At 40.2% G+C, this 20,130-nt stretch overlaps 2 protein-coding genes across 4 annotated transcripts; both read right to left on the reverse strand.

The window, feature by feature from the left end:
* Positions 1-175: 175 nt before the first annotated feature.
* Positions 176-15,412, reverse strand: kif14 (kinesin family member 14). 2 transcript variants are annotated; one of them, XM_037250010.1, is made up of 29 exons: positions 14,203-15,209; positions 13,721-13,975; positions 13,505-13,592; positions 12,783-12,881; positions 12,595-12,647; positions 12,487-12,517; positions 11,798-11,905; positions 11,563-11,679; positions 11,264-11,382; positions 10,796-10,968; positions 9,873-10,020; positions 9,463-9,526; positions 9,203-9,387; positions 8,893-8,995; positions 8,604-8,761; positions 8,192-8,339; positions 7,842-7,988; positions 7,419-7,551; positions 7,043-7,136; positions 6,785-6,926; positions 6,288-6,394; positions 5,901-6,001; positions 5,353-5,583; positions 4,482-4,669; positions 3,889-4,041; positions 3,056-3,178; positions 2,879-2,953; positions 995-1,145; positions 176-842 (listed from the first exon to the last, which is right to left on the reverse strand). In XM_037250010.1, exons 1-29 carry the CDS (start codon positions 15,207-15,209, stop codon positions 484-486), a joined length of 4,860 nt encoding a protein of 1,619 aa, XP_037105905.1. In that variant the 3' UTR covers positions 176-483. The 2 variants fall into 2 exon arrangements, with proteins under 2 accessions (XP_037105905.1, XP_037105904.1); XM_037250009.1 differs by having other exon boundaries at positions 191-842; positions 995-1,148; positions 14,203-15,412.
* Positions 15,413-15,712: 300 nt separating this feature from the next.
* Positions 15,713-19,713, reverse strand: ddx59 (DEAD (Asp-Glu-Ala-Asp) box polypeptide 59). Of its 2 annotated transcripts, XM_037250013.1 has the most exons (10): positions 19,607-19,713; positions 19,136-19,326; positions 18,387-19,036; positions 18,124-18,306; positions 17,915-18,004; positions 17,582-17,833; positions 16,908-17,060; positions 16,610-16,738; positions 16,164-16,532; positions 15,713-15,836 (listed from the first exon to the last, which is right to left on the reverse strand). In XM_037250013.1, exons 2-9 carry the CDS (start codon positions 19,308-19,310, stop codon positions 16,272-16,274), a joined length of 1,893 nt encoding a protein of 630 aa, XP_037105908.1. In that variant the 5' UTR covers positions 19,311-19,326; positions 19,607-19,713; the 3' UTR covers positions 15,713-15,836; positions 16,164-16,271. The 2 variants fall into 2 exon arrangements, with proteins under 2 accessions (XP_037105908.1, XP_037105907.1); XM_037250012.1 differs by having other exon boundaries at positions 18,387-19,326.
* Between the last annotated feature and the right edge of the window lie 417 nt (positions 19,714-20,130).

Genomic DNA, 20,130 nt, shown 5'->3' on the forward strand with positions numbered 1-20,130 from the left:
AGGTCCTGGAGCGTCTGGCATGGAGTTTGCTCAATTACGTCATTCAAGGAGCATTCATCATTTGCTTCCTTCTTGGCGCTATTTTCTCAGCAACATGTTATGTTTAAAATCACTTACTCAAATGCGCCGGAAAACACACATTTAAATGTATTTATAAAACAGAACCACAGCGAGGAAGGGTGCAACATTCTCATTTTAATACGTTTTATTGCTCGCACAAAATAGCAACATATCAGTAGATATTTTTATATTATATCCAAAGTCTTACAAACAACATGCATGTTCCGTAGGGAAGAAAAACATTTTGAAATATATTTATAAAAAATTAAAAACTGAGTGCAAATATATTTTGTGTTGACTTGGATGGAGCAACACAAGCAGTGGCAGCTGTCTCTGTTGCCAAGACTATTATGTTAAGATAAAAATAATAATAAAGCTCCTATAATGTATTAATGTTTCATTTCCATTCTCACAACATGGGTGTTACACCCAACGTGGGCTACCACTGGACGTAACACCCGCAGGGAGGGAATATACAAGATTATTAATGCCTCGACTTCTGTTGTGAGGAGCTGTACCGCATTCAGTCTGATCATCTTTGCTTTCTCCTGACGTGACGGCGTTCTTGCTCTGAACAGCTTCCGGCTGATCCCAGGGCAAAGTCAGAGACTGCAGGGCACAGTGCAGCTCATCTTGTGCAGCCATCAGAGTTTGGCCAGAGGGGGGATGTAGAGAAAGCCCAACCGCTTCCTTGGAGAGACCACTGATAATCTCATCAACCGTCTTGGCAGTGGAAGAGATGAGCTCTCTACAGCTGCTCAACTCAGAGTGTCTATCTTTACCTGGGGAATGATTGCAAGCATTTAAGACTGTAAATTATTTACAGCAATTGTCAACATTGTGAAAGTGAATAAACTTTTGATTTCCATGTCAAAAAAGTTTGAGGGCTTTTTCATATGCACACATGGCAGGTGGCATCCATAAGAACTCTCACCTCTCAGGGTGTTGGACAAAGAGGAGTGCAGCTGCTTGATGGCTTGGTCCAAATTGAACAATGTGGCCGCTGTAGCCCTCAAAGTCTGCAATTTGGAAGCTGAAGCATTGTCCTCGCTTTCCTCAACGTCTTGTGGGTAATTTTCACGCCGCTGCTGAACACCATAAACATAGGACCCCGCCCAACCCCAAAATATAATTTTTTATAGCGCATTATAGAGCATATATATATATATATATATATATATACGTATGTACACACACACACACACATTAATAACCCCGCCCCCAAAAAATAAATTGCTCTCTACATGTCCAAGCTGTGCAAGTACCGTAATTTTCGGACTATAAGTCGCGTTTTTTTTCATAGTTTGGGTGGGGGGGCGACTTATACTCAGGAGCGACTTATGTTTTTTTCCCCACAAATTTTTACTTGATCATTAACACATCACTTACTTACAAGTATAGTTGACCACTTTACATGTTATTTTTAGTATAGTTGATCACTTCACATGCTTTGATATCTTTATCTTGAACATATTCAAAACATGAAAAATAGAGAGAAAAAATCAAATAAAATAATTAACACTTTAAAGCGCCATATCCTCTGGACATGTCCTCTGTCACCAGGATGACATAAAGGACGAGAAATTTGATCAATGGATTTAATGATTTGGAGTGACACAAATGGTTTGATAATATTGTTGTTTATGTGATAGTTATTTAAAATATAGTTTATATATCGTTGTATGGGCCTGTGGAATAATTTGAACTGCGGCGCGGCACACGGCATTGTTGACAAAGGACGATCGATGGATTTAATGAATTGGAGTGACACAGATTGTTCTATAAACGTGTTATTTATGTAATCGTTTTTTTTAAATAACTGAATGTTACGTCAGGCCCGTTCTCAGCTCCTCGTTTGTATTTGTCACGTTAGCATACCGTATCGTTTAGCCTGTTGTTGCTCGTTCATGTCTGTTCTTGGTGTTGGATTTTGTCGAATAAATTGCCCCCATAAATGCGACTTATACTCCGGAGCGACTTATATATGTTTTTTTTCACATTTTTGGGCATTTTATGGCTGGTGCGACTTATACTCCGGAGCGACTTATAGTCCGAAAATTACGGTATTTGCTTCAACTTTAACTCAGTTGAGCTGCCTTGACAACAATGACACAAGGGTATTAAAAATGGCCCTGGGACTTAATGTGTCAATGGAGGAAGTACATAATTGAATTTCAATAAATAAAAACTAATTTGTTCAACAAAGATAACGTGTGTGTTGACTGCAAGTGATCCCACTTCATTTATCACCTTAATTAACTAAATGTTTAGCGACAACAGAGATGAGCCTTCTGAGCATTCAGCTCTACACTGACAATAAAGGATGAGTGCCACCTATGATGGATCTCTGTGAAATTTGATTATTAGCGTAGTGCCAAGTCTGAGCAGGATTGGATGATAAGCTTTACTCATAAACTGCATGCACACTTTACAGAATATATTGCCTTTATTCTTGATCATTATTAAAGAAATGAAAATTTAGATTTGCACTTAAATATTTGAGATTTTTTTACTTGCTTGTGTCTGTGTACTGTATTTTTGCTCAAGACCAAATTTTGAAAAATTCTTACAAGACATTCCATGTACAGTAGATACACCTGCGTAGTATAAACAAAATGCATATATAAATGGCCATCAATCACACATGCATTTTCACTATTTGCGAGTCAGACCAGTCCCCGTCCCCAGTATACTGCAAATAGGGTTTGCAATTTTGGACAGAAAAAAAAAATGCTCTTTTAATTATGCTTAGAAAAAATAAATGTCAACACACATTTGTCATTACAGTAGGCATAATCTGAGTTGAGTTCAAACTCACCATGATGCAACAATGGATGTACTTCTGCATGCAGCGGGCTAAATCAAGCGCCTTGGACTTGAGGCCCTGCAGCACCTGTGAATAGATCATGATAAATGTTCACCTGGATTTTACTTGTTAGATGATTACTTTAAAAAAGAGCTAATCACATCACAACAATTATTTTTTTAATCTTACTGGGTTCTTTGGATGAGCGAACTGAGCCGCTCTCTGTATTTCCTTGGTGGAGATGAGACTTTCTTCCAAGACGGAGTGTACACCTTTATTTGTTCCTTTCATCAGATATGCTACAAATGATACCTGAAAATAGGTTTTATGATGTTTATATGTACAACATTCACATCAGACAATGCCTGTCTAAAAAGCACAATTTCCCTCAAGACAATGTGAGAAACTTTGGATGAGCACCAGAGATATTTATTTCATGAGGAAGAGTAATGTAGTATCGGCTCATAAGTAAAATACTTTTGAATTTAAAATTCATCAAAATAGGGAAAATGCTGTACATGCACTGGATTTGAAGATGCCTAACACCCTTCAAAATTTGTGGATCTATTTTTTTATTTTTTTGCATGACCAAAAAATTCCCTTGGCTGATAAAATATGCCTCGAAATAAACCGAACTTTGACTCCCAAGCAAATCTTACTTTCCTTACTTTACTGGTCCTACACATAATAATTGATTTTCACTGCCTATGCATGTAACACAAATAAGACACAAATGTGTAGATCTAAGCAATGAATGAAAGAAAGAAAAAAAAAAAAAGATGGGACAAATGCATATGTAACATTCTTAAAAGCTGATATACTTAGTTAGTATACACGCTGCAATTTCAATTGGTTAAATGGCATTTTAATTCAATAACATCACACATTCCAATCCTTTTTTACCTCGGAGCGCCATACAGCTAATGTTCTATTCCTCTGTAATGTTTAATCTGATCTTAATTACGGCAAATCCCAGAGCCAGACGGAGACAGATGCTACTATGGTATTAATGGTATTGTTACCTTGCCTGTGGCCTGGAAACCCAACTCCATAACACTAAGTGGCATGCCTGACAACACCGCCAGGTGGCTAAGTGTGAGCAATGCTGCACGCAGGCACTGACCACTCTTCCTTCGTGCTTCGCCCACCATTGACGTGATCTCGGATTCGCAACCCTAAACAAGAAGATTTGCATTTTCAGTAAACATCGAGTAAGCCCTAAGCAACAGGTGGAATTTGAATATATTTAGTGAGTGAATCAATGAAAACAAGCGAACAAATGGATGGAATGTTCTGCGGGACTTTTTAAATAAATGAAAACATACAAAAAACTTGGATGTAGAAGAAATTTGTGTTTAGGTACTGAGGCTTATAAGGAAATTAGATTCATTTTCCATATATTCATGTTCTGTTTGAGGCTCAAGGTTCACAATTCCCTCTGCTTAGTCATTTCCATAGACACAGCTCAAACAGCTCAGAGCCAAGACCCGTCAATCAAGGCTTTGAATTTTTATTAACCAGCCTATGCCAAAAATCAAAATTATTTGCCACCTAAGATTTTTTTCACTCAATTAATTGAAGTACGAGACTGAAAAGTGAATTTATGAATAGTCACTTGAATGAGCAGCTGCAGATATCCTCCCATCTTCTTGACTTGGCTCTTGAGTTCTTCAGCGAGTGTATAGAGTAGGCCAGAGGAGGCTTTCACACCAGCCAACCACTGTCTGATGACAAACACTGCACTCTCGGTAGCTGCGGCTGCCTTGATCAGTTGAGTCAGAGCCGACACGTTACCCACAAACACTACGTAGAGGGGGAGGATAAGTGAAGATTAGAAATGTCTTTCAATTGTCTTGATGTGAAAATTCTTTCCTTACTATTTATTACATGTGTTAACTTTATATTAGTTCATTATCAGTAGACTGACTTGTGTTTTTGTTTAGTCTTTTCAGTAAATGTGTTGAGTAAAATAGGTTTCAGAATTACTATAGGGCACACTCAAGGCCCGGGGGCCAGATACGGCCCGCCACATCATTTTATGTGGCCCGCGAAGACAAATTGTGCATCAAATTCGTGTGTCATTACTAGAATTGCAAATTGTCTTCACCTTTCATAATATCTTTTTTTTTTAAATATTTGACCAGTTTTTACTCATCTGATTTGAAAACGAGTTATTTGTCAGTTTGTTTTGTAGCTTTTACTGTATATAATATGAGGTGCTCATACATTTATTTGGGTTGACAGTCATAATGGTCCTCCGAAAGAAGCTATGACTACAATGCGGCCTGCGAAAAAAATGAGTTTGACACCCCTGCTATAGGGCATGATGAATTTATAAGAGCATATACTGGGCTCCTGAAATTTGGGTCAATATAGATTTCAATGTGAAAATGCCACTCTACTTCATTTGAATGGAATTTTGTTGTGTGCTGACTTTTGATCAGCGATAAAACAATGCTCAATATGAACAAGCGTGGTTAACTCACCATTCTCTTGGCTGTCATCATCTAAGCTGTCGTACAGATCAGATATGGTCTGGATAGCTGTGTATACCCAGTGCAAATCTGACGCCAATCTATCGGCCAAGCTTTCTTCAGCTCCTCCAAAGCTGCGTAAGCGGGCAATTGATTGGCTCACCAGCTCCTTGCAGATAGCAGGCAATGAAGATTCAGTGCTGCTGGAATGTGTAGAGGGTGGTGTGGCAACACCCATTAACCCTGGGACAGACACAGAGATCACTTGGGGTGTGAAAACATGACTTCATCAGAGATCACTTTTTTTATTTTATTTTTTTACAACATGTCATATTAGAAACTCAATTTGTCATATAGTCTTCCGGGACTCCATTTTTACTTCAAGTGGCAACACCCTTGGATCACATGTTATCGTTTAAAAAAAGATGCAGCGGCGGCCGAGTTTGGGAATTTTCATTTTCCTGATTCCCAGACTACACCAGGGAACCGACTGGTGAGCCTTATGCATTTAAATTGTGAAAACAGAGGGGGAAAAAGTCATTTTGAATCATCAGACTTACCATCAGAGTGGGAGGAGCCCTTAAGAAGGCTCTGAATGGGATGAACACGGATCTCATAAAGACGCCCTGAGAGTCTCTTGCTCTTTAATAAACTCCTGCTCCTAAAAAAAACAAAAAACAGAAGTAATGTATGAATATGTACCTTATTATGAACGTAGTATGATTATGAACATTTGTAATGAGGCACATCTAAACAGTTGCACCAAAATAGAAGAAATGTTTTTCACCAAGAGACAGCTCCCTAATTTTCATGTTAGTCAGGTATTTTTGGAGGCGGCCAGACACATCCACCAAACTTTCAGCTGCCTCCAGCACTAACATTTTGAACTTCATGATGTCATCAACGCATGTTTGGGATAAACCAAACAGAAGTATGTTGAATATTACCTGCGACGTGAAAAGGTGGAAGATGAGGCAGAGGAAGATGATATATCTTGCTCCCACTCATCATCAGGGGCATAGAACACGTCATCCTCTTTAGAAGCCGGATCACCCTAAGGAGAAAAAGAAATTACAGCTGAGACACACAACTGGCAAACCTGTTGGTAAAGAATATCAACATACGGTAAAAATGCTTTTGTAACACTAGGCAATATTGAACTTTACAATGAATGCCAATTGGAAATGTTAAAAAGTCATAAGTCTATAAAAGTTGTTCTAACTGGATTGGCACTTCTTAAAATATTGTTTCAATTGAGAAGGTTTTAAGTTGGCTTATTTGTCTCTGCAGTATGTCACCAATATTGTAAGCAGTGAAATCTGGTAACTGTTAAAGAAAAATGATTGATTTATGAAGTAAATCCGAGTTTGAACATCTGGCTGCTGGGTGGACCATTCTTTCTGAGAACCATCCAGATATTTCATCCTTAAAAATCAAAATTAACCTGTTCCATTTCTCTCATAACAGCCAAGTTGTTTTGAAACTTGTCCAGGCTCCAGAAAGTAGAGATCCCCAGCTTTGTGTTTTGGACCCGGACTTGAACAACATCCCCTTGGCCTGGGTGGCCATTGTCAGAGCTCTCGTGTCTACAAACACAGTAATATCACAATGTACGTATCTCACTGCCACAAACAAACACTTAAGTTAAACTGTGTCAGCCTTAGATTTTTTTTGGGGTGTACTGTCATGTGATCTTGTATACCTGCTGAAGATGGTGTTTTTGTTCAAGTTAGCACTGATCTTATTGGCTTCTTCAATCATCAAGGAGAGTTTCATAGCATCCCAACGTGGAGACACTGCAATAAAGACATGAAATATAGTGCTTCTCTTGATAAACAAAAAAAATACTAGATTATTCTATTGGATCGCATAATAGTTGGGAAAAATAATAAAATTGAATTTTACTATGATACCCATCACCATTAAAACATACATATCTTTTTTTTTTTTCATCAGATTCTAGAGAGGAGCTATACGCAGTGGTTCTGAGGCAAAAACAATGACTCGCACTACTCTATCCAAAACTGAGCTTGCTCATGAAGGTGGGCAGTCACTAGTGAGCCTCAAAAATGACTCACCATCTCTTGGAGTGTGGATTAACCTCATTGCCCGTTTCCGCTGGATTTCTTCAAGCTCTTTGCTGAGCTTTCGCTTCTCAACTTCCAATGCCTCAACAATCTTTGCTTGACACACATGGTGTTCCTCCATCACCTTAAATAAATAATGATGATTATTTGAATTGCACGGTGTGATGTCTCAATTTCACTCAGATTGTGATATTGAAAGAGAACCAAGACAACATTGTTTCACTTTAATCACATACATATGGACCCTGTTTCTAACCTTAAGACATAGCTCCTCGTGAAACTGTTATTTAAAAACTGCCCACAATGATCTGTGTGGGAGTATTTTTCCACATTCTGGTGGTGCAAACCCCGTGTCGCACAATATAAGCCAGCTTTCCACTTTCAAGTGAAAGTGTTAGTCTACTACACCCTGACCTGGGCCTCCATGTGTAGACGGAGGCGTTCCTTCTGGGAGTCCACCTCTTGCTCCAACTCCTTATTTGCCATCTTCAGTTCTTCCATCTGGCTGGCTACCCTTTGCTGGTTGAGCTCCTGGAGACGCTTACGCTCATTTTCCTCGTTCTGAGTGAATGACATTTTTGGTATAACTCAGGCTGAGCAAGCATAATGAAGTCTGTCAAAAGACAACTGGTTCTAAATGAACAGTACATACGGGTGGTTTGAAAAGAAAAAAAATCATTAAAATCACAATTATTGCAACTAGAAAAAAAATGGTCAAGTGTGGACAGTGTAAATGGATTTTTCCAAATAAAAAATTCCTGTACCAGCAGTTTTTCCATTGCTTGGATCTTGTTCTCATAAAGGGCTTTCTGATCAGAAAGCTCTTTTTGGGCAACCTCTTTGGCCATCTGGATACCCTGCATCATTTCCTCTTTGGCCTTCACCTGGGCCTCTTCAATTTCTGCCTCCAGCCTGGGATAACAAAATATAACTTAGAAGGGAGTGGAAAAACTGACACTAAACAGAGTGTGTTAAAAATGTATACAGTGGACTGGCATCAACACATTCATGGGCGATTTATTCGTTTTATTTTCTGAACATTTAGGGTTTAAAAAAAATAATCAAAATTTTCTTTAAGGTATTCATAATGGGCATCAATTATATATGGATTTTTCCTATTCACGGGCTGGCCTGATCCCTAATCGCCCACAATTGCTCTGTGCCCTTCTCACTTACTTTGCTCTTTGAGCTGCAAGCAATTCATTTTTGGCAAACTCAAAATCTTTATGGCCGTCGCCTGCACCAGTCCAACATGATGCGCGCTTTCCACTCTGCACCTCTGCGGGATGGTTGAAACGCAAGTAATGGTCTCCACCCAGAATCACCCTGTCTCCCTGCCGACAGAAATTAAGAAATAGATGTACAGTATTTATAAAATAGATAGGTTGGTAAACTGTTTTAATTCGGATCATAAAAAGTTTGCTTGGAATGACAATCAATTTCAAATGAAATATTGCATACTTACGTGGTGCAAAATAGTTGATTCTGATATTAAGTTTCCATTCACAAAGGTCTTGGCATTTTCCATCGGTGTGATGCTGATGGTACCATGGGCGTTTGTTATAATGCTGTAACAAGAAACAAAGTCATTCGTTTTTGGGGCTAAAAATCTCATCTAGATGGGACATGACCCTGGAAAAATAAAATACTGTACGTGGGTATTTGCAGAGACTCAAGTTGAGGTACTGACATTTTGGCTGGCTAATTTAGTTACTTAACAGGACCTCATCTTGAGTAGGTGTGCATTAATGTGGCTGATAAGTATTTGTTCTCACCAGTGCTGGTCGGCAATGAGGGCGCCAGTCAGCTGAATGTCATGTGTGCAGTCAAACTTGAGTTTGCCAACTGTCGTTCGACCCTCTTTAATCATGTAGAGAAGCATCTCAGACAGCTGAGGGTCTTCATTCAGGTTAACCAGATTGGGGAGACGGTTATCCACTTTGAATGTCACGCCTGATTTCTGTAGACAAGGAGAACAAACGATAGTACAGCATATCAGTTACGGCCAGTGAACTTTCTTTGCGGGGCAACATACCTGTAACTCTTTGGTTTCTTCACGTTTGCGAATTTCAGCTTGCTCGAGTTTCTCTCGCCATTTCCTATAGTTTGTTTTTAATAAGAAAAGAAATAAAGCGAACCGTTTTAAGTGAGAGCTTCTCAAGTATCCCAAATCATCTCAAGTTTTCCTTTTTTTTTTTTTTTTTTTTAAAGTTAAAAATCAAAAGCTTAGTTTTGTATTGAAAAGAGGGAAATAATATAATATCAATATTGCTTTTCATTGTTGATTGCATGGACCACATTTTTCAAAACCAACACGTTGGGCACTAAGCAAAAAGAATTTCAGGAAATGTGGACATCCCAATATGATATTTTGGAATTAGAAGTTGTTTTTGTGTTGTTGCATCAGTAGATAATCAAATCAATGGTAATCAAAGTAATGCTGACCTGTTGGCCTCTACCATCTCTTGCTCTTGCTGGCAGAGTTTGTTCTTCAGACAACTGATCTCCTGCTGGAAGAGCCTGACCCGCTCTGGTTCAATACCACGGATGCTCGCTTGCGCGGCTCGCAGCTTCTCCACTTCCGCCTTCAACTCTGAGCAACACGACAACGTATCACGAAAATCTATTTATGTCTATAGGAATTTAATCATAAAGTTACTCAACAGGTGACTCCAGATAAAGTTTAGCCCATCAAAAGAACATTACGGACCTAACATTGACCCAAATTGTAACCTCAGACTCACATCCACTATGATTTTCATACTGTGTCAGGGGACGTGAGCGAAATCCACAGCATTAGCTCCCCTTCGTGCTAAAAATGTCAAACGGGAGCCTGATGATCTAATGAAAAATAATACTTGCATGACAGTTATCCGCCATGTGCGGCTGACAGTGCATAAATATGGCCCGGAGGCAAGGTCAGGGCCCGGCCCTTAATTGAAGTGGGTAGGGCATAAGCTGGTGATGGATAGATGGGCAGACAGGAGGGCATGTGGGAGAGAGGGGAGATCAAGAGCAAGACATAAACAGGGAAGTAAAGATTCTCATATGAAGAAAGGGAATGAGAAGAATATTCAGAGGCAGAGCAAACTGGAATGGCGGATGGAAGGTCAGAAAGGGCCTACATTCTAAAACAAGTTGCACAACTGAGAAAACAAAAAGAAAGGAATTGGAGCAAAACAAAGTACAGTGCATGAGAAGATAAACATTGTTTTCCCCCGGGCAGCATGTGTGAGTTGTAACACAGATCACACAACTGCTCACCCACACAACCTGCATGGTGATAACAATCCATTCACTCAAATCACTGCAGCCCAGAGGTCTACAAATTCAAGTAGGGGCTAAATTGCATCTAGAGTATATCTGACCTCGGATGAGCTTTGCATTCGTGTCCTCGTTGACCTTGGCCACATTTATGATTGTGCGGGCCTGTTGGGCGTAGCGCAGCGTGCTTAAGCTTTCCTCCACGTTGCTTCCGGCTGGACTCAGCGTGGCTATCATGGCCGTCTTAGAGTTACCGCCCAGACTCTCCTTTAGCAGCCTGATCAAGAAGTAAAGGTGATTGTAGGGGAGATCTTCCCACTAAACCCTCTGCACAAAATGTATGCAAGTTTTTTTGTAACCACTTTGTTTTGTATATTTAAGTTGTGAGAGGACAATAACAATACCCTAATGAAAACAATAAATAAAAATGTAAAAAAAAAAAAAAAAAAAAAAACATGAGGCAAATCAGTATAAGGGACTTGGTCAAAATCTCATCCATAAATGCTCGACTGGGGTTGCGGTTGAATTTCCGAACAGAATCAACCAAACATAAAAAAAATTGGTGCTCTCACCATGTGAGGACAGACTCCCTGTAGGGTATAAAAACTTTCTTCTTTGTTAACGCTTGATCAGCCAGTGCGGAGATGACTTTTCCAAGTGTCAGCAAAGATTTGTTTATGCTAGCACCCTCCTAAAAGGATACAAAAAATGATCCTCATTAATTTGGTGGAAAACAATTATCCCCAATAGAAACAGGTTTATGATGGTAAAGAAGGCACCAATAATTAATCCAAAATATATATATTACCTTTTCATTAGTGATAATAAAATTACAAATACAAATTATGATATCGATTATGGCTGTGCGTACCCTGAGTCGATCTCCACTTGTCTGTGCGACGTTAGACCGTTCACTGCCTGCCAAGTCCACCAGGTTGATTCTACTGGTGATGTTGTGGTCATGTTCTTCTCCCTCCACCAACTCAGTCTGTGAACCAGCACATGTATCCAAACTCGTATTCATGGAATGAAGTACACCATTTATGCACCAAATTTTCTTTTCGGGAACTGTGTATGCATTCAAATATGAGAAGGCAGTACTGCACCTTAGTCTGAGTCATCACAAGGGTAAAGACAGAGTGAGATCTGGAGCTTTTATCATTCATCCCAGTGGCGGCAGTTGCTCTCTGCTTGTTTCCTAGTTCAAACCATCCCTGGAAAAATGATACAATCAGTTAGAATTTCATAACTAACTGAGCAGCCAAATATTGGTTGTTGATATCAGTGCTCCCTTAATGAGCCAAGGCACACACATGCTATATTTTACATTAGGAAATTTCCACGGCATGACTCTGAAAAAAGTATATGTGCTGAAATATGATAATCTCAACTCAATTTACAAACAATTTAATGACTCAGAGCAAAACATTTCTATTATATGAATGACAACATGTGGATACAAAGGTTAATTCAATTTTCTGCCTTTTATTATGTTATCTATCAATAATAAATATTTATTAATGATTGTGAAATACACTGATTATGTCGATGATTTTGCTCAATAACAAGTATTTAAACAACTAAGGAAATAAACAATATGCAATACATTATAATAAGAAATCTTATTTTTAAATGACGACTTCCACAACATTTTTCAGAAATCACATTGTCCCATCACTGGTGCGCTACTTTTAGAACAAGGCCCTTGAGTGAGTACCCGGAAGCGTGCAGTCACAATGTTGCTGCTCTGTTCTATATTGATATTCATATAAACTTCTAAAATGGTTAAACTTACCTGAATGTCATTGTAAGACTCCACAACATTTCTGTGAAGAAACAAGTAATTCTGGTGAGACAATATGACTAAGAATAAAAAAGTATATTTGAAAAAACATGTTCTTACGCAGATAGCTCTTCAACATAAGGTCCATGGATTGGGTGCTCCCTCACCCTCAGCTGAAATAACAACTGCAATTTATTCTAAGACTATAAAAAAGCAACACCAATGATCACATCCATGTTGAAGTACTTTACTTGAGGCTAGATAAATTTTTGGACAAGGTATAATTTTGCAAACTGTTCAAGACTTACGGGCATCCTCCTCTGGTTTGGATCATCTCTGGTGACGAGGAGGTCATGGATCTTCTCATTGTAGACTTCAAAGAAGCTCATCTCCACGTGACATTTGACCTGGAGTCACAACCAAAGTTACCGTAATTTTCGGACTATAAGTCGCACCGGAGTATAAGTCGCACCAGCCATAAAATGCCCAAAAAAGTGAAAAAAAAACCATATATGTATATAAGTCGCTCCTGAGTATAAGTCGCCCCCCCACCCAAACTATGAAAAAAACCGCGACTTATAGTCCGAAAATTACGGTAGCTAATATTTTGCCTGTTATGTAATGCCATCTAATTTTAGTAAGTACCGTAATTTTCGGACTATAAGTCGCACCGGAGTATAAGTCGCACCAGCCATAAAATGCCCAAAAAAGTGAAAAAAAACCATATATATGTATATAAATCGCTCCTGAGTATAAGTCGCCCCCCCACCCAAACTATGAAAAAAAACCGCGACTTATAGTCCGAAAATTACGGTAGTCATAATTTCGATCCCATTATCTTGGATCATATAATGTTTTGCAGAAAGCTTTAATTGTCAGCCAACATACATTTTAATTTAAACTTTATCGAGAGTTGTGAATGAAGGTGTACCGAATGAAGTGGTTGGCCGATCATGTCTTGCAAATTTCTCATACATTCAATATGCAACAGCAAATCAACATAGTAAAAATATTCTAGCCCATAAAATACCTGTTCATTTTCCATGGCGGAAAGCCTCAAAAAAAGTTCCCGGCAGAACCGAGGAATGACTCCAGCCTCCTCTCCAAAGCCCATCATGCTGCCAAACAAACATTTAAAACAAAAAGCAGATCAGAAAACCTTTCAAGCACAACATTTGAGCACAATGAAAGGAAACTGAATAGATGAATGAAAATTAATTACTAAGTCTGCCAAAAAAATACCCACGTATATGATTTTCCAGAGCCAGTTTGTCCATACGCAAAAAGGCAGGTGTTAAATCCATCAAAAGCCCGCAGCAGCAGCGGTTTTGCCAAAGTATCGTACACCATCTGCTGGTTGGCGAAGGAGGCATCACTCGGATCCACAGAGCACAAGGAGAAGTCAAAGGTGAAGGAATAACTCTGTTTTGAGTCGGGATGTTGCACAACTGTCTCCTGGCCACTCATGAAAATCACCTGTGAGGCCTTTTCGGCCTTCTCCCTAGGATGGATGAGAAACACATGGTGGTTTTCCAGCGAGGACAGTGCACATTGAAAATATTTAAAACCAGTAATTATGGGTTTTAGTTCGTTTTTGCACTCAATAATTTCATACAGCATCCCAAATCTTTTCGAAGTCAAATTCAAGCATTTTGGATCATTTTTCAGGAAAGGATAGCATTAGGTCTAAATTTAAGAAAGGCATTTGTTTTCCATGCAAACACAAACCTGGCATTAAAAGGACGAACACGCACTGCAACAGCCACTGCACTGTTCTCCATCTTTAGTGAGTCTTGTGTCTTGGAGGCCTCGCTGGGACGTGGCAAGGACTGTTTAGGTGCTGCAGCAGACGTGGTTGTTGGCATCCTGGTGTTTTCTGGCTTTGAGCATGAGATCGCAGTAGTAGCCCTCATCTGTGATGCCGTGGTTGCTTTAAGCACACCAGTCTTACTTGTTCGAGGAACTGGGATTGATTTGCTGTCCTCTGCTTGCTTGCTTACTCTACTTTTGGACCTGTCTGAATTTACTGCTTTGCTCAGTACTGGCTTGGGGATTTCCTTCACACTCAGTTTCTCGAAGACATCTCTCCGTGCGGCGATTTTGACAAATGGTGTCTTTTTAGTGGGGGTTTTGAACGTCTGGGATTGCTCATCGGACGGCCTACCTGTGGAGACTGGTGACCGGGACGAGGAGGATGGAGTCTTGCTGTGCGCCAGCTTCCCTTCTCGTCCTTTCCTGGCAGACTCTCTCAAGCTAATGGAGCGGTATAAAGTGGGAGTTCTCCCGTTGGATTCTTGAAGGATTTTAGGCGTTGCGTGTGAACTGACCACACGCGGTATCGTAGCACTTTTACCCGTGGAGGGCGTCTTGGGCCTCCGTTGCAAGGTCATTCTCTTCTCTAGAGTTGTTGTTACGTTATTTTGGCTTAGCTCCACCGCCGTGTCCTCCGCACTATCAGCTCCGGTCTTTCGCCGTGACCTCCTTTGGAGAGTGAGCCGACCGCGATGGGGTGTCTGTTCGCTTTTTGACAGCGCAGAGATGACATACGTCCGGTTTATGGCGCTGCTTTTATCGCTGTCCGAACACGTAGGGTCTCCGGGTGGTGCCTCATCCTTGGCGAGAGTTTTGACTGCCTTTCTCTCAGCTGAACACTCACTGCCTTGGGTCCTGGTTGTTGACATTAGATGGTCGTAGTAAACTGTGTGCTTTCTCGCCTGCACGCTGAATAGCGACATTTTAACGACTGCTAATAAATAAATAAAAGATCGTAGGTTTCCTTAAACAATTCAAAAACGTGTACTTTCAGACAAACACGTCACGATGTATTTAAAAAAAATATACAAGTCAATTTTCATAAAGAAAATAATCGTCCGCGGTAAAAGACGTTACTGTTGGATTGTTGTTTACTGCGCTGGTTGTCGCTTCCGCCTTCGCCCGCTTCAATTTCAAATCCAAGACGATAGTGGCAGCTGATTGGATACTTAAAAATTACGTCATTTCCACGTGGTGTAATGTAAGCACCACAGGCCGACACTGGGTAGCAGCACCGTACTGCCTGTAAAAAACATTTACTGACAAAAGTATTTAATGGATGATTTGTTAAAACAAAGCCTGATGGCTTCTCAAGATTTACTGACAAAACAAGTATTTTAGGTAAGATTTGATTTCACAACAAGACATAACAAATTGTGGTAAAATATAGGTGGGAACACTACAGATACACTACCTTTTCTAAGTGTTTTTTTTCTTAGTTTTTTTTTTCAACTCCTAGAAATTATTCCTCAACAGCACCATGTGGATGAGACAAGTTTATTACACGTTCATTGTGTAAGTGATACTCTGTGGTAAACATAAAATACATAGTGATCCCTCGCTACTTCGCGTTTCGTTTATCGCGGCTTCACTACATCGCGGATTTTATTTCCAAATTAAAAAAAACATTTAAAAGTCAAAATAAAACTTCTAAATTGAGGAAACATGTGTCTAACCTTTAGGACAATATGGTATTGCTCCAAATGTTCGTTTACATTCCTTTAGAAGTCAGTTTTCGCGTGTTAGCACGATCGCGAATTAGCATCTTTCCGCTAACTTGTCAGCCTGCCCAGTACTTCTTGTTGGTGACCGTATTTCGCGCTTATCGCGGGTGCTTATTGGAACCAATTATCCGCGATAAATGAGGGATTACTGTAATAGATTGAAAGAATGCATGAGCTGAAGACATAATCACTTTACATACAGCATCTATACAAATACTTCAATGACCACTTAGTCAGCAGAAGGGGGCATTAATTGTAAGACTATTTTTTCCGTCGGTCATGTTTCTTGATAATATCAATGAGGTTATTTTTGTTCACCAGTGTGTCACCAGGTCCAAACTTGCCTTGCTGTTTTTCTCTTCTCTGCTGCTCATAGAGATGAGGTGAGTTGAGGAGCTGTGGGGGTAGGATGGTTCCTGTTGGTTTGACCCTATTCACCACCCCCAAAAACAGTCGTTTGTTGTTATTGTTAAGAAAGGTGATGGCAGTTCCCCTGTGTCCCAGACGGCCCGCTCTTCCCACCTAAACAGGTGTAAATATGTCTTTGTGCTCAGTTGATTACACACCAAGCAGGAATTCATTTCTGCAAAATCACTAACCTGATGGACATATTCATCCATGGTGTTCGGCATATCAAAATTAACCACCACTCTGACATTAGCCAAGTCCAGTCCTCTGCCAAGCACGCCGGTACTGATCACCACCTCAAAGTCCCCCTCCAGAAGCCCCTGAAGATACAAATGAACAAACACAGCCCTCTTACACATTAAACCAGAATAAAATAACAATGCGACATCTGTATTTTCCAAACGACCGAGAACATGGTTGAACCCAGTCTGGGGCGCAGAGGCAATTATCCTCTCAATATTTGTGTGTTCTGAGTGACAGTGGCCTCACCTTGAGGATGCGATTACGTTCCAACTGGCTCTTGTCAGAGTGGATTGCCACTGTATTGAGTCCTGTCACCTTGACAACCGCTTCACATAGCAGATCAGCACCAAGTTTGCAGTCCACAAACACTACCACTGGAGGTTGGTATAACTTGTTGTCCTGTAAAACCAAATGACAGCTTTGAAAGTAATGAATACAAATCTTCATCCAAAGCATGATTAGACCAGGGAGTGCTTTTCCCTTCATTACAACTATTTCCCCTTTGAGAAGATTAAAATACCAGAGCAAAATATGTGTGTTATATTTGCAGACGATTGACCACCTGTTATTTCATACAATGGTCTAACCAATATGTTCCTCAAAAAAAGTAGACTGTTCTTATACGATGCTTTAACAAATGGCCCAGGCATTACTGGAATTCTTGGAGTGCAGCCTTAAGTCTGGGCTCACCCATTTCCTGCACACAGAGGCCAAAGCTGCAGCTATGGCCGTCATTATCTGGTCAAGACCAACCTACCTTTTTGGAGAGCAAATTGACTAGCAATTATATTACAGTATATATATATTATTAAAAAAAATGTGTAATGTAATTATTTATTCTTGGTCCATTTGAGACGTTTTCTGAAAGATTATGAATGCACAGATTCATGAATTCACAACCACTTGTGTGTAGAACCTACATTGAGAATTTCAAACAGCTTCTTCTTTTTCGAGGGTTCCTCAACCCACAGCAGGATCTGTCGGACGTTGGCGCAGGGCTGGTTCTTCTCTCCTACAGCAATACGGATTGGATCACGCACCAGTCGGGCCGCCAGCTCCTCTGTCCCTGTCGGGATGGTGGCTGATGCCAGGAGGGTCTGGTGAACTTCAGGGACATGCTCTAAAACTTCTAGTACCTGCTGCTGGAAGCCCATCTTAAGCATAGTGTCAACCTGCAAAATATGTCAAAGCAAAATATAATTGGACAGTCTTAGTAGCCACTTGATGTCTTTATTCAATAGAATCAATCATACCTCATCAACCACAACAATCTTCACTTTATCCAGCTTTACAGCTTTCTGCTTTAAAATCTCGAGGAGTCGCCCTGGGGTTGCTATGACGATCTACAAAATGATCCAGAGAACACAAGGAAGATATTTTGAGATCAAATCATTTTTGGGTGGTCTAAATATTTTCATTGAGAAATGAGGATTGAAGAGTAAAAATTGAATTTAATGAATACTTTAATGCTGTGCTTGAGTCGGTGGAGCTGAGGGGGTAGAGGCATGCCTCCCACTAGCAGGGCAGTTCTCATATTGGGCAGGCCAATCACCACCTCTTTAGCCTGTCTCTCTATCTGTATGGCCAGTTCTCTGGTCGGAGTCAAGATGAGTGCCACTGGGCTGCCCACTCTCTGAGTTTGCTCCTAAAAGAGAACATGGAGAGAACATTAATTTAATGCCAACAGAGAGAATTAAAACTGAGTGAAGCAATGATCTACTGTACCTTTATTGCCCTCAGGACAACTGGCAGGAGAAAAGCTATAGTCTTGCCGGACCCTGTGTCAGCACTTGTGATCACATCCCTGCCAGTGAGACCAACAGGCAGCATCTGCATCTGCACTGGCGTAGGCACGTCATAACTAGCTGACTTCAAGTTGGCATTAAGAGTAGCAGGGAAGCCGCAGTGTGCAAATTCTATGATTGGCCTCCTTACATCTCTCCCCTGGGTTTCAATGCCCAGTTCTTGTTTAATATGCTGCACCTGCACATCAGTTAGCCCTGATATGAACAAATCCTCTTTATAGGAATAGTTTATTTCAAATGCATCTGTAGAGGATGTAGTAAGTTCATCTTGATGACTTTCTTTATCTTTATTTGTGTCCTTCTGATGAAAGATTTCTGCCCCAGTCCCAAAGCCCATTTGGGCCAAGTGGCGGGCTTTGCATTCCAGACTGCAAACATCACTGTCAGTGCTGTCACAGATGTACTCTCCATAGCGACCACACATCACACAGATAGGTTCTCCTGGCTCTGCCCATCTCTGATTCTTTTTGAATGACTTCACCGGTTCTTCCTCTTCTTCAGTACCACTTGCAGAACACTCCTGCTCCTCTTCTTGTAATGGGATCTTAACCACATCGACGGGGTCCCCACCTGGTTTTACTGCGTTATCTTCAACTTTTTCAGTGCCACTTGAAGAACACTCCTGGTCCTCTTGTAATGGGATCTTAACCTCGGTGACTGGGTCCCTACCCGGTTTTACTGTGTTATCTTCGACTTTGCAGTCTGTGAGCCCCTGGTGAACATGCGTCGTCGAGCCGACTTCGCCATTGTTCTGATCCTGATCTACGTCACCTTTACTCCTCTTCAAAATATGATTTCGGTCCTCTGCTGGTCTCTTCACTTTAAGGGCTCTCGGCATAAACATTTTACGAGATATTACTCTGGGAACACAGATAATACACAACAATCAATAATGATTTTTCTTTGCAAAATTTATACGTCAAGCCGTGTAATTTATGGACTTCCTATAATTGAGCGCAAGTAGTATCAGTTTACTCGACAATAAAATCAGGCAATAAGTCGTTACTTTGCTGTTTCGGTCTGTAAGGCGTCTCGTGTGTGCTGTTGCTGAAGTGGCTACTTCCGGTAATCACAAAGGAAGACTAAATAACTAGTTAAAATGAATGTCATCATGTTGCGCTGAATAAAAAGCATACGAACCTGCAACGTTCAGAAGCATCTCCAAATATATAACACGATAAAGTTCTAGAACAAGGTACACCTCTGCTTTTCAAAACAACCGGACCGAAGGCGCAGATTTATGACGTCAATACTTAGCATCCTGGGAACTGTAGTCCGTCGACGGTATTCACTCTGCTTTAGGAATAAAACAATTTCGTCGCAACAGAAATGATTGTATTTGGATGCTTTGACCATGTAATAATTTTTAAAAAGGCATAAACTAGAGATTGTTTGCTCATTTGTTTGTTTGTTTTTGTTTTCATGATTGGTTTTTGTTTGTTTGTTTGTTTGTTTGTTTGTTTGTTTGTTTGTTTGTTTGTTTGTTTGTTTGTTTGTTAAAGCAACAAACCAAAAGTCAAATAAGTCTATCCCGAGTTCAAGTCCTACTCAATTTAAATTCATTGCTCTTTGAGCATTCTTACTAAATGACATTCACAAGGTCGTTCGAGAACATTCAAACTGCAGACTTCCTCTGGACGGAATGAAAGCAGTGTGTGTAATCG

The sequence above is a fragment of the Syngnathus acus genome, chromosome 4 (genome assembly GCF_901709675.1).
Source record: "Syngnathus acus chromosome 4, fSynAcu1.2, whole genome shotgun sequence".
Lineage (NCBI taxonomy): Eukaryota > Metazoa > Chordata > Actinopteri > Syngnathiformes > Syngnathidae > Syngnathus > Syngnathus acus.

Excerpts from the sequence above, each read along its gene's own strand:
- kif14 (XM_037250009.1), bottom strand. The coding sequence starts at position 15,209 with ATGTCGCTATTCAGCGTGCAGGCGAGAAAGCACACAGTTTACTACGAC. Across the intron at positions 10,969-11,263 it reads AGGGAGTCTGTCCTCACATG|GCTGCTAAAGGAGAGTCTGG; the intron begins GTGAGAGCACCA and ends CTTCTTGATCAG. Across the intron at positions 8,762-8,892 it reads AATCAACTATTTTGCACCAC|GGAGACAGGGTGATTCTGGG; the intron begins GTAAGTATGCAA and ends TTCTGTCGGCAG.
- ddx59 (XM_037250012.1), bottom strand. The coding sequence starts at position 19,310 with ATGTTTATGCCGAGAGCCCTTAAAGTGAAGAGACCAGCAGAGGACCGA. Across the intron at positions 17,834-17,914 it reads AGATTGTTGTGGTTGATGAG|GTTGACACTATGCTTAAGAT; the intron begins GTATGATTGATT and ends CATATTTTGCAG. Across the intron at positions 17,061-17,581 it reads AGCTGTTTGAAATTCTCAAT|GACAACAAGTTATACCAACC; the intron begins GTAGGTTCTACA and ends TTGGTTTTACAG.